This window comes from Leptonychotes weddellii, chromosome 11, assembly GCF_054177405.1.
Source record: "Leptonychotes weddellii isolate Sample4059 chromosome 11, ASM5417740v2, whole genome shotgun sequence".
NCBI lineage: Eukaryota > Metazoa > Chordata > Mammalia > Carnivora > Phocidae > Leptonychotes > Leptonychotes weddellii.
The window spans coordinates 46322151-46343415 of NC_138379.1; the positions used below are offsets into that span (position 1 = coordinate 46322151).

The 21265-nt window shown below is 46.1% G+C and overlaps 1 protein-coding gene and 1 long non-coding RNA gene across 2 annotated transcripts in view; both read right to left on the reverse strand.

Moving 5' to 3' along the window:
* Nucleotides 1-2291: 2291 nt before the first annotated feature.
* Nucleotides 2292-21265, reverse strand: part of CLPB (ClpB family mitochondrial disaggregase) — a 140458-nt gene continuing 121484 nt past the window's right edge. Inside the window, exons 10-16 of the mRNA XM_081797326.1 lie at nt 20957-21001; nt 20424-20585; nt 14598-14754; nt 14067-14140; nt 13805-13924; nt 13485-13589; nt 2292-13093 (exon numbers count right to left, since the gene is read on the reverse strand). Of these exons, the coding sequence (XP_081653452.1) occupies nt 12845-13093; nt 13485-13589; nt 13805-13924; nt 14067-14140; nt 14598-14754; nt 20424-20585; nt 20957-21001 (912 nt within the window). The 3' untranslated portion in view covers nt 2292-12844. The remainder of the gene's footprint in view (nt 13094-13484; nt 13590-13804; nt 13925-14066; nt 14141-14597; nt 14755-20423; nt 20586-20956; nt 21002-21265) is intronic.
* LOC145716210 (uncharacterized) lies at nt 15863-20414 on the reverse strand. The gene is made up of 2 exons (XR_014138725.1): nt 16837-20414; nt 15863-16724 (listed from the first exon to the last, which is right to left on the reverse strand). It is a non-coding gene; the product is annotated as an uncharacterized LOC145716210 (long non-coding RNA).

The following is a 21265-nucleotide window of genomic DNA, read 5'->3' on the forward strand; positions in this document are numbered from 1 at the left end:
ACCAGAGCACATACCCTCCCCAGTGTCTATCACCCAGTCACCCCATCCCTCCCACCCCACCCCCCACTCCAGCAACCCTCAGTTTGTTTCCTGCAATTTACTTGTATTTTAATACATCAACCTTTCTTAAAGTGATCCCAGCTGTAAACAGATCACTACATATATATAGTCACAAGGGTTTCAAGTGAAATGCTCAGTGAGGCAGAGAGCACAATTATTGGGAATCTTTTGGTTTCAAGAAACAGAAATTCCACCTGAAAGGAAACTCCAGCTAAAGGGGAAAAAGAGAGTAGGTTTTAGGGATACTCTGTTGTCTTATAGGACCTAACAACAGGCGGGCTTCATGGAAAACTAGGACCAGAGACCCAGACACCATTGTAACTCTCTCTGATCTTTTAGCTCTGCTCCTCTCTGCACTCTGTTCTTTACTCTAAGCAAATCCATTTCTTCAACTATTCTAGTCCTCAGAGTAGATAACTTGGCAATGGACAGCTGCAGAGATGTACATCTTAGAGAGCCTTGGGGCTCTCTCTCAAGCTCTGGTTTTAAAATTTCTGGGGGAGAAGGGAATCTGATTGGTCCAGCTTGGGTCACATTAGGTTGTTACCTTAGGACAAGTAAAATGTACCCAGATGTATCCAGAGAGCAATGGATGGCAGTGAATGGACCAATATGAGAGCAACCTTGAAAAGTGTTTGGATGGTGTGAAGGGGTGAGGGAGAGCATTGCTATCAGAAGGGGAATGCTGAATAGACTGTTGCCTAGGGGTCTGCCAGTACTGAATCTTCTAATTCTTTGATGGAGACTTCCTGGAAGGGGTAAGATTTTTTTTTTTTTTAAGATTTATTTATTTATTTTGAGAGAGAGACAGAGAGAGCAAGTGTGTATGAGTAGGGGGAGGGGCAGAGGGAGAGGGAGAATGAGAATCTCATGCAGACTCCCTGATGAGCACAGAGCCTAACACATGGGGCTTGATCTTAGGACCCTGAGACCATGACTGGAGCCGAAATCAAGACTTGGATTCTTAACCAATTGAGCCACCCAGGTGCCCTAGATTTTTCTTTTTTAAAGATTTTATTTATTTATTTATTTAGAGGAATCTCTACACCCAACATGGGGCTTGAACTCACAATCCCGAGATCAAGAGTCATATGCTCTACCAACTGAGCCAGCCAGATGCCCCTAGAAGCAGTGAGATTTCAGTGGTGCCATCATTTGAAGAAAATCCAAGCCCTTGGTGAAGGTTCCAAAGGTTCCCTAGGTCACAGAGAAGACCCTACCCATCAGTTTGGAGCCCACCAACACATCCTTTTCTGGGCCTTCAAAGCTCTGTGATCCTTCCAAGCAAAAGTGGACAGCAGTGGGCATTATTGTTACAACAAGGCCAGGTTCAGTCTTCATTTTAACCATTTATGGAGATCTACATTTCTTTATGTAGATCAAAGTTTCTCTCTGATATCATATTCCATCTTCCTGAAGAACTTCCTTTAACATTTCTTGTAATGCAGGTGTGATGGTAATGAATTCTCTCAAATTATATTTGTCTGAAAGAGTGTTTCTCTCTCATTTTTGAAATATGTTCACTGGGTACGGAATGCTGAGTTGACAGTTTCTTCCTTCAGCACTTTAAAGATGTTACTCTATTGTCTTCTGGCTTGCAGAGCTTCTGGTGAGAAGTGTGCTTTGTTCCTCCGTATAGTGTGTCTTTTTTCTTTGGCTGCTTTCAAGATTTTCTCTTTATTTTTAGTTTTTGGAATTTTGGATATATGATGTGTCCAGGCATGTGTAGTGGTTGAAAAATATGTATACAAATTCTTTGATGCTTTAAAAGGTGGAGTTTAATTCTTCTCTTAAGTTTGGGCTGGACTTAGAGACTTCCTGCTCTCCAAGTTATTTTATCTTATTTTATTTATTATTTTTTAAAAGACTTATTTATTGGGGTACCTGGGTGGCTCAGTTAGTTAAACATCTATCTCTGGCTCAGGTCATGATCCTGGGGTCCTGGGATTGAGCCCCACATCGGGTTCCCTGTTCAGTGGGGAGCCTGATCCTCCCTCTCCCTCTGCTGCTCCCCCTGCTTGTGCTCTTCCTTCTAAGTAAATAAACTCTTTTAAAAAAATAAAATATTTATTTGAGAAAGAGAGAGAGAGAGAGACAGAGAACAAGTGGGGGAGGTGCAGAGGGACTGAATTCAGTGCAGACTCCCCACTGAGTGTGGAGCCCAATGCAGGGCTCAGTCTCATGACCCTGAAATTATGACCTGAGCCGAAATCAAGAGTCAGACGCTTAACTGACTGAGCCACCCAGGTGCCCCACAGGCATTTTATTTTTAAAATTTTTTGTATCGAAGTATAAGTAACATATAACATTGTTAGTTCCAAGTGTATGGCATAATGATTCCATATTTGTATGTATCACAAAATGACATCCATTGTTATAGTCACAAAATTTTTTTCTTTGTTAGATGTCCATGACTCATTTATTATATAACTGAAGTTTATACCTTTTGATTGCCTTCAGCCCTTTTGCCCAGCCCCCAACAAACTGTTTCCTGCATCTATAAGGTCTTTTTTTTCTTTTTTTTTTTTTTTTAAGATTTCATATATAAGTGAGATCATATGGTATTTGTCTTTCCCTGACTTGTTTGACCTAGTATAATACCCTCAGGGTCCATCCACATTTTCACAAATGACAAGATTTCATTGTTTTTATGGCTGAATGTATTCCATATCTTGGCTATTGTAAATAATGCTGCAATGAACATGGGGGTGCATATGTCTTTCCGAGTTAGTGTTTTTCTTTGGGTAAATACCCAGAAGTGGAATTGTGGTAGTTCTATTTTTAATTTTTTGAGGAACCTCCATATTGTTCTTCATGGGAGACTCACTTCTAACGAAGATGATATAGTGGGAATTAATGGTGTGCTACTTCTGAGACTGGGATCGTACAAGACAGTGTTGCTTCTGCTTGACTCTTAGATTGCTCTGGGGATGCTAACTGCCACACTGAGGATTTTAAGCTGGTATGATTTAGTGATCAGGACATTATAATTATTTTATATATTTAATTGTCAGAATAAGCCAGCTGGATGAGGAGTTACCGTAATGGGAAGAAACTGTAAAGGTAAAAACCCAAATCGTGACATTATGCCACAGAAAGCTTATTGAGTGATTTGCTCTTCCAGCAAGCACTTGGTAAGCATCCATACTGTGTCTGAGTATGTTCAGATAAGCCACAGAAATCAGGCAGAGGAAGACCCTAAACCAGTTTTGTAATTTTAACCTGCTAGAATATGAACCTTGACTTCTTTGATACAACTCTATTAAAATACAGTTCATTTAACTTTTTAAAATTAATAGACTTGGGACACAGAGTTGGTTCAGTCAGTTGAGCTTCTGACTCTTGTTTTTGGCTCAGGTCATGATCTCGAGGTTGTGGAATTGAGCCCTGTGTGGGGCTCCGTGCTCAGTGGGGAGTCTGCTTGGGATTCTCTCTTTCCCTCCCCCTCTGCTCCTCCCACCCTCTCTAAAATAAATAAATCTTAAAAAAATAAAAAAAATAAAATTAACAGACTTTATTTTTTAGACCAGCTTTAGGTTCATAGCAAAATTCAGTGGAAAGTATAGAGCTACCATATATTCCCCCGCTCCTGGAAAGCGCCCCCCCCACCGCCCGCCGCCCAGTATCAACATCAGCATCAGAGTGGTACATTTGTTACAATTAATGAACCAATACTGATATATCATAAACCAAAGTCCATATTTTATATCAGGGTCCACTCTTTGTGTTGTACATTCTATGGGTTTTGACAAATGTATAATGACATGCACTCAACATTATCTATTATACAGAACAGTTTCACTGCCTTAAAAATCCTCTGTGTTCCACTTCTCTGCCCCACTCAAGCTCCTGGCAACCACTGATGTTTTTTACTGTCTCTATAGCTTTGCCTTTTCCAGAATGTCATATAGTTGGGATCATACAGTATGTAGCCTTTTTGCATTGGCTTCTTTCACTAGTAACATGAATTTATGGTTTCTCCATGTCTTTTTGAGGCTTGATAGCTCATTTCTTTTTAGCACTGAATTATATTCCATTATACAGATGTACCATAGTTTGCTTATCCACTTGCCTACTAAAGAATATCTTGGTTAGGAATGCCTGGGTGGTGCGGTCAGTTAAGCCTCCGACTCTTGGTTTTGGCTCAGGTCATGATCTTGGGCTTGTGAGATCGAGCCCCGTACTGGGCTCCATGCTCAGCATGGAGTCTGCTTGGATTCTCTCTCTCTGCCCCACTCCCCATACCGCGTGCATGTTCTCTCTCAAAAATAAATAAATCTTTAAAAAAAGAGTATCTTGGTTATTTTCAAGTTTTGGCAATTATGAATAAAGCTGCTATAAATTTTGTGTGTAGGTTTTTGTGTGGATTTAAGTTTTCAGGACATTTGCGTAAATAACCAAGAAGCATGACTGCAGGATCCTATGGGAAAAGTATGTTCAGTTTGGTAAGAAACAGTCAAACTGTGCTCCAAAGTGTGCTTTACCATGTTGCATTCTTACCAGCAATGAATGAGAGTTCCTGTTGCTCTACATCCTCACCAGCACTGGTGCTATCAGTGTTCTGGATTTCAGCTTTTCTAACGTGTGTGTAGTGGTATCTCATTATTGTTTTAATATGCAATTCATTAATGATGTATGATGTTGAGCATCTTTTCACATGCTTATTTGCCCTCCGTGTATTTTTTTAGAGAGGTGTGTGCTCAGATCTTTGCCCATTTTGTAATCTGGTTGTTCATTTTCTTACTGTTGAGTTTTAAGAGTTCTTTGGATATTCTGGACACCAGTCTTTAATCAGATTATGTAATATGCAAATATTTTCTCCCAGTCCGTGGTTTGTCCTCTCATTCTCTTGACATTTAACTTTGGTGTTTTTTTTTTTTAAAGCTTATTTTCTAAAGAATTTTTCTTTAAACTGAGGTATATATTTTTTTGATATAAAAGAACTAAGGGGTGCCTGGGTGGCTCAGTTGGTTAAGTGTCTGACTTTTGATTTTGGCTCAGGTCATGATCTCAGGGTTGTGAGATCTAGCCCCACATTGGGCTCTGTGCTGAGCACAGTCTGCGTGAGAGTCTCATTCTCCCTCTGCCCCTCCCCCTGCTGTGTGCTCTGTCTCTCAAATAAATAAAATCTTTTTAAAAAAGATTTATTTATTTATTTGACAGAGAGAGGCACAGTGAGAGAGGGATCACAAGCAGGGTGAGTGGGAGAGGGAGAAGCAGGCTTCCCACTGAGAAGGGAGCCCGATGTGGGGCTCGATTCCAGGACCCTGGGACCATGACCTGAGTCGAAGGCAGACGTTTAACGACTGAGCCACCCAGGCGCCCCTCAAATAAATCAAATCTTAAAAAAAACCCTAATATAATCCATGTCATAAAATTCACCCTCTAAAGTTTAAATTCACTGGTTTGCACAAAGTTGTGCAACCATCACCACTATGTAATTACAAAAAATTTTCATCACTCCAAAAAGAACCCTATTATCAGTCATTCCCATTCCCCTCTCTCCTTGGCAACCGCTAATCTATTTTGTCTCTATGGATTTGCCAATCTGGACATTTTCATATAAATGAAATCAGAATATGTAACCTTTTGTAACTAGATTCCATTACATTTTCTTAAAAAAAGATTTTATATATTTGAGAAAGAGAGAGAGCAAGCATGAGCAGGGAAGGGCCAGAGGGACAAGCAGACTCCTCACCGAGCACGGGGCTTTACCTGGGGCTCAACGTGGGGCTCTACCCCAGGACCCTGAGATCATGACCTGAACCGAAGTCAGATGCTTAACAGACTGAGCCACCCAGGCACGCCTGGATTCCATTACATTTAACATGTTTTCAAGGTTCATCTCCATGTTGTCGCACAAATCAGTACTTCACTCTTCTTATGGCTGAATATTCCATTGTATAGATATACCATTATTTTATCTATTCAGCAGTTTGATGGACATTTGGTTTCCACTTTTTTGCTTTTTAACATTCATGTAACAAGTTTTTGTGTGGGTGTGTTTTATGTCTCTTAGGTATATATTTGGGAGTGTAATTGCTGGGACAGATGGAAACTCTATGTTCAATCTTTCGAGGGATTGCTAGACTCTTACAAACTGGTTGCATAATTTTCCATTCCCAATTCTTCACATCCTCATCAACACTTGTTATTGTCTATGTTTGATTATAGCCATTCTGGTGGGTGTGTAGTGGTATCTCATTGCAGTTTCGATTTGCACTGTTCCCTGATGGTTAATGATATTTTGCTTATTGCCCATTTGTACATCTTCTTTGGAGAAATGTATATTCAGACCCTTGTCCTATTTTACAATTAGGTTGTCTTATTGTTGAGTTGTAAAAGTTCTTTCTTTACTCTGGATACTAGACTGGCCAGAGAAGGATGGGGTTTTGAAGGAAGTGCAGTTACTGTTGATAAAATTTAGGACGTGACCATGACATAGGTGATTTAAGTGAGTGGGGGCAGAAAAAGATCATTAAATATAAGGAAAGCAGGATGTTGGATAAGTCATTCATGGGAAGTTAAAGCCACCAAGAATGATGACATGTGTGGGGAAAAAGAGAAAGTGATACAGGGGCTAAAATCTTCTCTGCATGAGGGACAATAGTTGACAGTTCAGTAGAAAGGGCAATGACACAAGGGCTGGAATAGTCAAACTGCTGAATTTTAAAAGCTGGAAGGAAGGATGAGAAATAATCACAGAGCAGCAGTGGGGGGCTCATGTCCTGGTTCTGACAATAAAGCAGCCTCCACCTAGGAGGGCTACAGGGGAAGCAGCCTCTTAGGGGAAAGCCAAAGTAAGCAATGCCTTCAGCGGACAATTAAGGTGAAGAGATGAAGCAAACATTCCAATGAGAAGGTGCTTATACAGAATTTGATTACAGAAGGGAAGTACTGGAGGGCATATTAGAAGGGTTGGGAAGGAGAGCAGTTTGTGATGTGGTGGTGGATCAGGTTCAGACTCTTGGGATTACTGTGACAAACCTGTGAGGCATGGTGGGATTAGACCCGAATGACTCTTAGAGGATGGTGAGCAAATAATTCCAGGACTGTGGTCGAGGCTGCATCCTTATTTCTACAACTGATTGTGGACTGGAGGTAGGAGTAGGTGGGGTGGCACTCTGGTGACTTCCCTCCTCTCCTACACATTCCATATTCCCCTTGCCCTATGTCATCTCCTTAGATCATGAGTGTTCTTTGCCCAGTGGGTGACCCAAATCTTTGTTCTTTAAGAATCTGAGTGGTCCTAGTATCTAATATCTAGTATTGATTAGGACCACAACAATACAGAAGATTGTTTAAATATAAAAAACACAGAACTAAATCTGAGGAAACAACCTGGAGTGGAGGTTTAATCAAATTCACTTATTCTTTTTTCATACTGTCCTTTCTTGTATTATGGTTTCTAGTCTTCCCTTTATTTCTCTGAACACTTTAACTTATTTTCTTTTAAAGATTTATTTGAGAGAGCGAGAGAGAGGGAGAGAGAGCATGAGCAGGGGGAGGGGCAGAGGGAGAAGCAGACTCACTGCTGAGCAGGGAGCCCCATGAGGGATTCGATCTCAGGACCCTGGATCATGACCTGAGCCGAAGGCAGATGCTTAACCGACTGAGCCACCCAGAAGCCCTCTCTGAACATTTTAAATATACTTTTAAACTCAGATTTTGTTTAAAGATTTTATTTTTAAGTAATCTCTTCATCCAACATGGGGCTCAAACTCACAACCCCAAGATCAAGAGTCATACACTCCACCAACTGAGCCAGCCCAGTGCCCCTCAGATTCTTTTATAATAATTCCTGGAGTGCAAATTTTCCCATTTGTTCCTTTCTTTGCTTGTTTCTTCTCCTCTCTCTTCTTCTAATTTTTCCCTGTAAGCTCATTTTAAATAGGACTTGTTTTTCCATAGGTTCCTTTGTGAAAATTTGATTATGGGACTATCCTTACAGTTTTGTTTCCTTCACTGGCCCAGGACTAGCTTTTTGTCAATTTTTCATTGTGACATCCCAGAAACACTCGGGTATTGTGAATTTGGACCACATTTGCACAGACAGCAAATGTATAAGTTTCTATGTAGATGATTCTTTCTACTTACATCCCTGAGTTATGGTAGATTTTCTTTTATTTCCCTACTGATCACCAGATCAATGAGTGGTGTTCTAGTTTTTATTTCACAAGGAAGTGGTCCTTTGAGACTCCTGTCTTTGTTGAAGTCCTAGCACTCAGCTATTAGGCCTATATCTTGGTCCCAAGTCTGTACAAAACTCCTTAACTTCCACTTCACACATCTTGGACTTTTGGGTTCCCATTCATTTCTGGCACCTTGGGATCTCCCATTTTTAGTTTCAAGCCCAGTTGTGTGTTGAACTTTTTGTTGTTTTTGTTACATACTATTTCCATGTTTGAGGGTGGGAAGGGGATTTGCCTGGAACTACTCCATCTGGTGCATATTGGTCAGAAGTCACCCCAAAACAAAGGGTCTTTTGAAAACACAAATATGGTCATTTCATTCTCTTAGGATGGCATTCAAGGCACTATGAAAGCAGGAAACTTGCCTCTCTAGTTTCATTTTCCACCGCTTTCTTCTTTTCTTCACACCCAGACAGTTAAATTAAAATGAAAAATTATAACTCATCTATTTGTTGGGCTGGATATGACGGCTACAAATAGTGCTCACCTTGTGACAATTCAGTGGAACTGTATACTTGTGATTTGCATATTTTTCCATGTATATCTCAATAAAAGAAGTTTAAGTAAAAGAACATGATTTTTTAGAAGGATAAACGTTTAATCACCTTTCCGATTTTTTCTTTGGTAATTAATTGGTCTATTCAAAGTATGTTTTGGGTGTCTGCTGGGAAATTACCTATTTGCTCTGTTTCCAAATTTGGTGCCACAGAATTCTCCTGAAATTATTTAAAATTTTTCCATATCTACATGATTTCTCATTCCTAATCTTGCACTTTTTTCCTCTTTTTTCTATTTATCAGGCTGAGGTTTTATCTATTTTACTGGTGTTTTCAAAGAGTCATTTTTCTACTTATCCTTTCTCCTTTTTAACTTCAAGTTTTATCTTTATTGGTCTATTTTCTATTTTCTTATGGCTTAAATGTGTTTTTTTTCCCCTAAATCTTTTTGGTTTTTTTTTGAGGGGGGGGCGGGGCAGAGGGACAGAGAGAATCTTAAGCAGGCTCTGTCCCCAGTGTGGAGCCTGACACAGGGCTCGATCTCACAACCCTGAGATCATGACCTGAGCCAAAATCAGATGCTTAACTAACTGAACCACCCAGATGCCCCTTCCTAAATTTCTAAAACAATCACCACGCATCTCTGAGTTTTTCTTTTTGAATAATAAAGGTGTTACATTTTCATTTTCAAGCCCTGTCTCATGCATTCCAGGATACTCAATATGGGTTCTGGGTCTTGCTTTGCCCCATTTGCTCAGGGTCCAATCCTGGCAGATCCTACTGGCTGGCCACAAGAACATGACAAATACACGTGTGCTCAGTGAATAGATGACACTGTTCTGTCCTGGGACCCACTGTGAAGATCTGTGCTCACTGCAGGGCACGCCCAACCATCCGAATACCTGGAGCATCTGTCACATGCTGGCACTGTGTCAGGTCCTGTGAATAGGACAGTGAGCTGGACAACCGAGTATCTGCCCTCTGGGTGCTTACAGTGCTTTCTGGTGACAAAGACAGACACAGAACAAGTAATGCAAGTGAGCTGAATGTTGCCTAGGATGCTATGGAAGCATAAGATAGGGGCCGACATCCCTTAGGAGGTGTAGTTAAGAATTTGTAGAAGTGATACTTAAGTCCCTCAAAATCTGAGGGTCTACCCTATCTCCTCCTCTCCCCTTAGGAAGGTGGCCATTGGGTTTTCTAATACAAAAGTTATCTGGTCTTGAGTTATATGCCTCCTGCTCCTGGCCACAGCTGACTGAACCAAAGACTGATCACCAGGGATAAGAACTTTATCTACTAGGAATGTTCCATATAGGATGGTCACTGACTGACTGCATTAGAGCCTTCAAAGGAGGTCTGAACACCCAACAGAGTGAAAGGAGAAGAAAAGGAGATAGTAGAAGAAGAGAAAAAGAACAGTAGAGTATAACAATAGCCACAAATCCTATGGTACTGGATTGGAACTGCAGGTATCAATGTGAGCTCACGATTTTTAATAATATATATATAGATACAGTAATAAATTCAGAAGTGCGTGTTAACACGAATACACCTATTTCCTAGCTCTGTGTGCAGAAAGGTCCTAGAAGGAATGACACTCCAGTACCAATGAATACACCGAGTGCCTGTTCTCGAGTGCAAGGGACCAGGAGCTATCTGGGAAAACAGCTGATGCCAGGGCTGGGACAGGAAAAATATGAGTGAGCTTGGAACATCTTGTGGCGCTAGAGAGTAAGGAAGGGCTAAAAAAATGATGGGGGCAATGCCAAAACAATACAGAAGCCAACCTGAAAGCGGTCCCAATGGCCAAATCTGGGCCAGTATGAGCAATGAATCAACTACCATAGTGTTATATTATAACCCACAGAATAAAACAAATATCCATTAGTTTATACTGATATAAATAAATTATTGAATAAATATATGGGAGAAAAGAGATAGCTCTTCCCTACAGAATACCAATTAATAAATACAGATGAGATAAGTAAACAGAAAGTCATCATTAGGCCAACACAGCATTAATACTTGTAAGCAAAAACCATCGAAGGATGCTAAAATTCGTAGCAAAAGTTTAAGGACAAATAAGACATTTACACAGCTTCAAAGTATCTCCCCACAAGATTCTTATTAATTTCAAAGGGGAAATCATTAATTTTACAGTGGAGAAACCTGACACCACAGTCACATGATCCAAGTTAATATCACCCCCCCGCTAGAAGGCACCTTTAGAAGGGCACATCGTCACTTCTGGGGTAGTTCTGCCAAAACTGCAGACCCTCAATCTAATCATGCGAAAACAGGAGACAAACCCAAACTGAGGAACTTCTATAAAATAACTGACCTGGACATTTCAAAAGTGTCAAGGTCATGAAAGGCAAAGAAAGGTGGAGGAACTGCCAAGGGCTGAAGGAGACAAAGGAAACATGACAAACGTAACATGGGATCCTGGATTGGACCCTAGACCAGATAAAGGACATCAGTGGGAAAAATGGCAAAATCTGAATGTCTACAGGTTAGTACTGTGTCAATGTTAATTTCCTGCTTTTAATAACTATACTATAGTTTGGTAAGATGTTAATATTAGGAGAAGTGAGGTGAAGGATATAGGAGAACTATTTTTGCAACTTTTTGTAAGTCTATAATGATTTCAAAACAAGTAGCATTAGCAGTAGCAGGAGTAGTAGCAGGAGTAGTAGCAGTAGCAGGAGTAGTAGTAGCGGTAGCAGCGGTAGTAATAGTAGTAGTGGTAATAGCAGTAGGAGTAGCAGTAGTAAAAAGAACAGCAGTTACTGAGGTAGGGAGCAGCAGACAGCTCCCTGAGGGCCTGGACAGTGACTGCTGGAGCATCTGCTGGAGCCCATGTCCTGACTTCTGACTGCCTCGTACCCACCACATTGTTCTGGCATTCTGCCATCACCTAAGGGACTTTAATTCCTGCCTCTATTTTCTGCTTCCTGAAAGAGATTAGCTAACACCAAAAGGAGGGATCCAAAAAGGCCCTGCAGGGTGACGGGGTGTTCATCAATGGTGGCTACTATTGATGGTGCCCAAGGAGGCACCAGGCCTCGCTGTGTCCTGCTAAGCCGGGGCTGAAACGGGGCTCGTTTGTGGTATGCCCTTGGGGGATGGTGTGCAGACCCTCTGCTTTGTGACTAACAGGCAGACTGCCCGGGGAGCGGTTTATTCCAGGCTAAGTCGGCTGGGACAGCAGTATAGACAGAGCTGACGCAGACTCCACGGCCACCTGGGCACAGCCTGATTTCATGCTTTCTCTCCCTACAGCTCCCCGATGTCTGTGTTCGTCTCCTGAAGGAGGCCCCGTAGAGCTGAGCTTGCTTGGTCATTTGGTACTGTTGTCCAGTCCCGGAGCAGAGCAGGGTAGTGACCCACTCAGCCTTCCTCCTCGAGGTGCCTTATACTGGCTTAGTTCCAGAGCTGGAGAAACATGGTCTGGCCTGACACCAGAATGTGTGGTGAGGGGGAACAGCCACCATACGGCAGGGGACGGAGGAGGAGTTCTATGGGTCCCTTCTCCTTGGAATTCTAAGCTATGGGAAAGAGGTAGCTACAGTCTACACTGCACAAACTCTGTGCCTGGGCCTCTGCACTCTTTCTCCACAATCTGTGCAGACATTCTGGGGACTCAGTTGCATGAGGGCCAGCAGAGGGTGGCAGGGCACAGCCTGGTCCCCGTCTTTTCCCAGGCAGATCTGTTCTCAGCGGCCAAACTTCAGAGCTTTCTGGGACCATGATGAAGGTCCAGAGACTATAGACCATGGGGATCATGCTGAAGGACAGAGATAAGGGACCTCCTTCTCTTCCCTGCCTTGAAGGGGATGGGGAGGCAGCCCCTCCCTTGGAGACCTGTTAGCAAGTTTTGGGCCCATAATAAAAGGTCCAGGGGAAGGCAAAATCCCTATTTTTGACTTTGAGGCTGAGGTGGGGTCTTCCGGGGGCTATGAGGAGGTAAACAGGCCTCAGGCTGGGTGGAGAGGAGGGAAAGGGCATGAGGGGAAGATAGGTCAGTTGCCATGCCACAGCTGAGGGGCCTTTATTAGATGTTGAGGGCATGGAGAGGCAGGTGGGTAGAAGCTAGAGGTTGTGGCACACCTTCTCAGGGTGTAGCGGGGCCCGGATGTCCAGTTTGCGGGTCTTGCTGTCCTTGTCGATGATCTCCAGCCGCAGCTTGGGTGGACGCTTCTCAGCCTGGGGTGAGGGCAGTTCGGGGCTCTTGAGCAGCTGTTTGTCTGAGTCCTCCACAGTGATGCGCAGAGTACAGCCCCCCGGCAGCAGGTCTTGTTCATAGGCGGCTGCCAGCTGGTTCACGACACGGCGCTCGACCTGTAGGTGACAGGTGAAGAGCTCATCACTGCTGGGGCCGTGGTCTGGAGCCCAGGCTCTATCACTTACTGCCAGGTCAAGTCAGAAAGCTCTGAGCTTCAGCTTCCCCCTTGGCAAAGTGGGGCTAACCACACACAGCTTGCAGGACTACGCTAAAGACTCAATGACGTCAGTTTCTGAGGTTCCCAACTTAGTTCCTCACTCCTGGCAGGGGTTCATACTTGCTTATCCTCCAGGACCAGGGTTTTACCTGATCATCTTCTGGTTTGGGTTCTGAAGGGGCATCTGCTCTGGGTATGGACTATTCCAGGCTGGGAGCCCAGGGTGGGGCGGGGGCATGGGGGGAAGGAAGTGTGGAGGTGCCTTACTTCTCTCAGGCTCCAGTGCTCACCTCATGCTTGATGGAGCGGGCGCCATAGTGCACATTGTAACCGTCGACCAACACGTCTGCCACCTCGCGGTCCCAGAGCAGTGTGATGTTGTGCCTTTGCTTGGCCTGAGATAGGTCAGATACGAGCATGCCCACATGTGGCCCAGTGCTTTCCATCTCTCACCACTCTGGCCTGAGGCCCGGGACTGTGTGCCCCCAGGGTCAGTGTCCCACACCACTGTGCTCCATGCCTCTAGGGTGGTGGTGCTTCCAACCCCGTGTTCCCTGATTTCCAATGGGCAGATGACCCAACCCCACCCATGGGCAGTTCCTGCTCTTACTCTCTTGGCCCAGAAGTTCAGTTCCTTGTTGACAAGTTGGATGAGCTCTGAGTGGCAGAAGGGGAGGAAGTAGACAATCTCGTTGATTCTTCCCAGAAACTCATCTCTCCGGAAGTGAGCCTGCAGGGCCGGGTTAGGGGTGGGTGAGCTCTGTGACCCAGAAGGGGTAAAAGGAATTACTGGACCCCAGCGGGGAAGACTAAGGATGGCTAAGGGGATCTTCCCACCGGAGACTCCAGTAGGAAGGACAAAGACCTCTTACTTTCAGGATGGGGCGTATCACATTCTCCTTGAAGTTCTTTGAGATGGTTATCTTGTCATTAATCTGGACATCCCCTGTGGAAAAAGAATCATAAACTGCCTACTCCCCATACCTAGGGAGCTCTGGGAACTGTGCCTGCCTCTTGCCCCCATTCATGAAAAGAGCTCTGGCCCTGCCCCCGATGGTCTGTGTGATCCTGGTCATGGTCTCAGGCTCTTTAGGTCTCAGCCTGGTCTCTACTTGAATGAGAGGATTGGACTGGGCACTTCCTGAGTCCCGTCCAGTTCTATGTGCTACAAACACAAAGCCTGAAGTTCCTTAGTGTAGCAGTTGTGTGAAGGAGGGAAAGATGGGGACAAGAGTCAGGACCAAGACTTGAGTTCTGACTTGGAAGAGGGGTTGGAAGGTTCGTTTCCAAATAGAAAGGTGACAGATGTGGCCTCCTGCCTGATGTCATCCTTGCCCCTAGGAGCTGTGCCGCGGTCTGGGTACTTGCCCAGGTGCCCAGACAGCTCAGGCCGTGTGCCATACCAAGGTTTTCGGCGATACGGGTACGGCTCATCTCCAAAGCCTCTTGCCTGAGCTGCAGCGCGTGCTGTGCAATCTCGTCACTGGCCACATTGGAGGTCATGATGAAGATGGCATCCTTGCAGTCGATGGTTTTCCCTTTTCCATCCGTCAGCCGGCCCTGGGAAAGAACCATGACTGCACAGTCAGGAAGTGCTAAGCCTGGACACCTCTTCCAGGAGGTCTCTCCAGAACCCCCAGCTGCTCACTCCTCCCGGTTCTCCCTGCCCTGGGCTGCAACTGTTCCACCGGCTGAGAGTGACTCCAGTCAAGACTGAAGCTCTGTTTATCATCCATCAGTGCCCCTGATTCATCTCTGGCACCCCAAAAGTCAGCCCGATTAAACATGCATCCATCCAACGCACTTTCTTGGAAGCCCAACTGGGCCAGGCTCTGTGTTGGGGCACTGGGGCCTCACTGAGCCTTTGACATGCTTCTTCTTTTTTTTTAAACAAGGTTCCTTGTTTTTTTGTTTTTTTAAGATTTTTAATTTATTTATTTGACAGAGAGAGACACAGCGAGAGAGGGAACACAAGCAGGGGGAGTGGAAGAGGGAGAAGCAGGCTTCCCGCTGAGCAGGGAGCCCGATGTGGGGCTCGATCCCAGGACCCTGGGATCATGACCTGAGCCAAAGGCAGATGCCTAACGATTGAGCCACCCAGGCGCCCCAACATGCTTCTTGTTTAAAAAAAAATGACACTCAAGAAACCAGGAATGACAATTCATTGAGTTAAGTGTTATAAGGGGAAGCCCAGGTCACTGCAGGAGTTCAGAGGAGGGTATTTTATATGGCCATTGTGAAGACTAATATGGTCATGTGGGTTAAAAATCCTTAGTCAGCCAAGCTGTGCAAATGTTCCGAACTATTGTTATGACAGCAGACATGTAATATATATTTGTTGTATCAAAATGAATGAGATGAATTGAAACAGGTATAATCTCTGCAACTTAAAGCCATCCTTTTGCCTGACAGAGAGGGATAGAAAATAAGGCTCCTCCTTTAACCAATGTGGGAAGAGTCCTTGGAATCTTTAGCTCTTTCTAGAAGCGACACAGATGAAAGAAAGCATCTATACTGGAGACAGATGCACCGAGGAAAGAGAAAAGGAGCAACAGCAGGGAGAAGAGACAGAATGAGAGAAGAGAGAAGTATAGCTATCTGGGGCCACGCAGTTCAAGGGCGAGGAGCTCCCACCCACTCAGCAAACAACAAGGCTGTATCACTGTACAACAGTTCTTTACAGTCATTTATGACAAAAGCAACGGTCAGGGCCTCGCTGAGCAGAACTGACGGAGTAACAACAGTGGACAACAACGGAGCACTTCTCCTTGCACCACAGGTACCCTGCTTCGTGTTCTCTGTGTCCTACTGCACTCCTCCCACCAAGCACAATTCCTGCCAGGCCAGAGGACATGGCTCTGAGGACACGTCACTGACCCCAACCTGTCTGCTCCTGCCTGCCCCAGCCTCAGCTGGTAGCTAGTCCTCCTCAAGCATTTCCCTTTCCCTGGTGGTATGGACCTGACTCAGGCTCAGTCCTTGCTTCTAAAGCCAAAGCAATGGCAGACCAGCCCTGGCCCCCAGAGGCAAAAGGAGAAGGGATGTGCATTAACTTAGTACCTACTCCATGCTGGGCATGGTACCTGGTGCTTTTTAGCCTTGCTTTATACTGGCCCTTGGCACAGGCTTCTTAGATTTGTTTAATTTGAGAGAGAGCACGTGAGCAGGGGGAGGGGCAGAGGGAGAGAAATCCTCAAGCAGACTCCCTGCTGAGCATGGAGCCCAACACGGGGCTCGAAAGGGGCTCAATCTCAAGATCCTGAGATCATGACCTGAGCTGAAATCAAGAGTCAGATGCTTAACCGACTGAGCCACCCAGGCGTTCCTCAGGCCTCTTAGAAAGTGTCAGTTCCAAGGGGATCAATTCGAAGGGGCCTTGAGGTCCAGGTCCTGATTTCGGTCCCTGCCTTGGGGTGGGAAGAAGGGAAGGCAAGGGTGCATGTGGATGTTCTTGAGCTTTTGCCATTGGCGTCCCTGATTATGAGTAACAGATCAACAGAATCTACTGAGGCAATTCTGGTTCTGGGGACCTGGTCTCTGTAGAGGGGGGTGTGACCTGGTCTCTGCAGAGGGGGGTGTGACCTGGTCTCTGCAGAGGGGTGTGTGTGTGTGTGTGTGTGTGTGTGGGTGGGTGGGTGTGACCTGGTCTCTGCAGAGGGGTGTGTGTGTGTGTGTGTGTGAGAGAGAGAGAGAGAGAGAGAGAGAATGTGTCCAAATGTATGCATACGACACTCCTCGCAGAGCTCATTCCCGAGGACGGAGTACACACGCTGCTATACTGGCCAGAACAACAACCAGCGGCAATTCCACTCCAGGATCAAAGCCCTGCTTTTTTTAACTGGGCCTGGGGATGGGTCCCAGGTGGGTGAGGGGAGCAAACACGGTGTACGACCGACCCAAGGGGTGACTTTCACAGGGTTCATATCTCCTCTTCCTCAGAGTCCTTGGCAGTAAGGACTGCCAAAGAGTCCTCCCCAGAGAGGGAGCTGTCACTGTGCCACCCCTCAGCAATGACAGGGTGGGTGTGACTGCTACCCCAGGGTTGTAGGGGCTGCCTTCCCACTGCTTCTGTCCTTGGAGGGAGGCACAGGGGCAGGCTCGGCAGGGGCCAGTGTCCTCCTGAGACTTCTGCCCTGCGCGGCTGGCTCTGGGGCCACCTGGGGTTTTACTGAGAGCATTAGGGCTTGGGAGAACTGAGCTGGGTGGGAATGGGGGGGCTTCCTTCATGCCCTGAGACTGGATCAGGTGCCCTTACAACTTATCCTAGTGCAGCACGTACCACAGTGGGCTGAAGTGCTTTTTGCTGCTGGCCTCCCTGACTCATTCATGAACACTGAGGCAGAGACTGTGTATTGTGTGTCCCCTCTGCCCCACACCGAACCACATTCCCTCTTTGACTTTCTTGATAGGTCACAAGGCTCTGTGTTAGCCCTCTCTTCTTCTCTGCATACTATACACCCCCTAGTTGAGAGATCTCATCCTTTCCTGTGGCTTCTCTTACCCTATCTGTGCTGACACATTCCTCAGTCTCTGCTTCCAGTCCAGATCTGTCCTGCGCTCTAGACTTCTCCAACTGAGGGCTGGCCTCTTAGACACCTCCACCTGGTCGTCCTTCAGGCATCTCATTTTCAGCAATTTCAAACCTCGGCTCCTCTTCTTCCTCACCAATCGGCTGCTTGTACTCCTGGGCTCCCTGCCTCAGCTGAAGGCAGCAGTGGCCGTCCAGTCACCCAGGCCAGAAATCCTGCAGCTGGCCACCCTCGGCCCCTCCGTCTCCCCTCACATTCAATCCCTGAGTCCTGCACAGTCGGCCTTCTGGGAGTTCTGGCCAGCCCAAGGCCCTGCTTTCGAGCAGGCGTCCCCACATCTAGCCTGGATACTTCAACAGCCTCCTTGCTACTCCCCTTCTTCTTTCCCGTCCATTCTCTCACGGTTGTCTATAGCATCTTTATAAAGTGAGAATCTGGCCATGTTTCTCTCTTGCTTAAAGTCTTTCAAGGCTCCTTATGATCTAACAAGTAAACCCACACTCCTTCGCCTGGGATCATAACTGGTCCCTGCCAACCTTACCCACTCACCTCTACTGTTCTGCTCTCACTTCCGTTTTGCAGTTGCACGGTGCTGAGCAGCTAGAGTTCCCTGGACAGACCAGGATGCCTCATGCCCCTGTGCTTCTGCACAGTAGGTGTCTGCTGCCAGCCCTTCTCCACTCTGTTCACCTAGAACCTCCTCAGTTATCCTTGGAAGGTATGCTGAATTACTGTTGAATTAAGTTACTCAACAAAGCATTTCCCTTGACTTTGTGTGCTCTGGGAGTGGTTGGAGTGAGTAAGACAAGGTCCCTGTCCACAAGAAGCCCATAAGCATAAATCTAAGTACTCTCGGATGGCAGCTTTGGTCAATGGAACCAAGGGCACAGACTTCAGAAATGGTAGTAGGCTGGCAGAGGCTGTAGGAAGGTAGTCAGTGGAGTGACAGCAGCAGGGGACGGGTAGACAGGGCTTATATGGAGGTGGTAACAACTTGGAGGTGGCGCTTGTTGTATCTCAGTCAGTAGCTGCCTTCCCTCTTTCTGGGCCAAGAAGGGCATGAGAGGTACCTCTGCAGAGATGTCAGAAGCGGCTGTGTCCACAAACCCTGAGCTGGGCCCTCCCTTCCTGTGAAGGCTTCCCTGCAGATCTACCTCTCTCTTCTGGCCCTAGCTGCGTGGTAGTTATTATTGAAGCTGCAGGCTCTGCACTGAACTGCCTGGGCTCCCATCCTGGACTCCCTCTTGCCAGCTGCATGCCCATAAGCCAATCACTTCTCTCACTTTACTTCAGTTTCCTCCTCTTACACAGAGGCAGTAACAATAACCACCTTCACAGGGATGGTGGGAGGATTCGATAAATTGATACAAGTAGATGTTTTAGAACAGTGCCTGGCTCATAAAGTCAAAAATATCAACTATTATCATGTCTCCTTTCCATCCATCTACTAGGCAGGGAGCTCCCAGAGAGCAGGACTGGGTCTGGTCCATAGCTGTGTACCTGAATCCCATCAAGAGACTGGAACGAGGTGGGAGGTCTCAGAGCACAGGTATGGGTAACTGAATATGTGACCTTTGAAGGACAGGCCTTCATTCCTCAGCGGCTGGTCTGGGGACAGGGAAGAGCTGGGGAGCTAGGAAGACAGCAATAAAACTGGGGCAGGGACAAGGATGCTGGGCCAGGTGGGGAAGATGATGGGCAGCTGTGGGTATATCTGGATCTGGGTCTTCCTAGCTTGGTACCTGGTGTGCTATTTGGTCCAGGAGAAGTCCCTTCCTGCACTTCATTGAGTACACTTGCGACATGGGACGCAAAACCCCTTCCTGTTGTCCCAGGGCTATAGGGGGCTAAATGGAAAGGTAGGCTGGACTCCATCTGGACACATGTTGGCTAATATAGCTCCTGTATGGGAGCAGGAGAAGCCTCATGCCCAGTTCTGCAAGGCCCCTAAAGGAGGTCAACCCCTCCTACGATCATAAGTCTCTCTCCTCTGCGTGAGGTAAGGAGTGGCAGAGAGAGGGAGAACTGGGACTCTGGAATCAAATGTATCTGTGGCCCAAACATGGTTCCTCTGCACAGTAGCTCCATGCCATGGGCAAGACATTTATAACCTCTCTGAACCTGTTTCTTCTTCTGTAAAAAATGAGGGTTTCTACTCTGCCTGCTATTGTGATGGCTGGCAATGGCGTCTTTAGCCTAGTACACAGAATGTGCTGAAAAAGAAAGGAGTTTTTTTCATTTAGAGCTCACCCCACCAGCAGGAGACTGTCTAGTTTGTGACGAGCCTGGAGCTCCTTGAAAGAAAAGGGCTCCATGAGCCAGAAAGGTTCTTGGAGCTTATCTTGGATCCAGCCTCCTTGTTTGTCACATGAGGCCCCTGATGCCTAGAGATGGAGCAGAGTTGAAACTAAAAATTCAGGTCTGTCCTGGCACCTCTGCTCCATGTCTCTCTAGAAGGCAGCCTGGGCAGCCACAAAATTTCAACTCTTGGGTAGTGCTGGTTTGTCCGCAAGTGCTCAGCCTGGACCCTGGTCCAGAAAGGGGGCAAAGCCACATCTGCTAGGTGACTGAATGTACACATGTGGAAATGGCAAGTGAAGGAGGGATCAGACAGGCCTCTGGGCCCTTGATTCTTACTGTTCATAGCTCACCATACTCCCAGATGTCCCCTACTCCATCCTAGCCCAAAGTGACTTTCACCTCATCAAACAGCTGCAGCATGATGGTGAGCACATCTGGATGGGCCTTGTCCACCTCGTCGAAGAGCACCACAGCATTGGGACACTGCTTCAGCTTCTTGGTCAGCTGGCCACCCTCCTCATGTCCAACGTAGCCTGGTGGGGACCCGATAAACTTGGCCACCTGGAGGAAGGAAGGAAATATACTGGGAAGGCCGTTCTATACTTTTAGTTTCTGATATGGGCATGCACAGGAAAATGGCTTCATTCATTAGCAGTGCCTGTCTCAACAAGGACAGTCAGACTTTTTTCTGGGGTGGTAGGAATCCTGCCGCAATGGAAGAGCCTACAGATCTTCTCCAGGTTTCTTTTTCAGAGCAAGTCCTATGCAAAACAGATCAGTGACCCTCTTGCACACATATGCCCCCAAAGGATGAATCCCAAGGCTGCTGGAATTATCTCAGGTCCATAAGCAAGTCACAACAAAATACCCAGGCAAAGTCTTGTTGACTTCCAGGCCCTCCAAACCACACTTCAGCGAGGACTCTCACTTACCTCATGCCGCTCTTGGAACTCAGACATGTCCAGCCTGATGAAGCCCTGTGTGAAAACAAGCAGGAATCCATTTGGAGGCAGGAAGGTATAGAGGGAAGGGTTAAGGAGGAATGCATTTCAAATATCCCTTAGGCTTTCAGACCACACCAATGCAAGATCTTCTATCCCATTCTCATATATTTTTTGTCTCCTGGCCTCCTTTTCTGTCCACTCATCTCCCGCATGATACCCTCATTCCCTACCTTAATAAACCCAAGTCATGTCCCTGCTCTTCTAAATCTGGCTCAGAATGTCTCTTTTTTCAGGCTT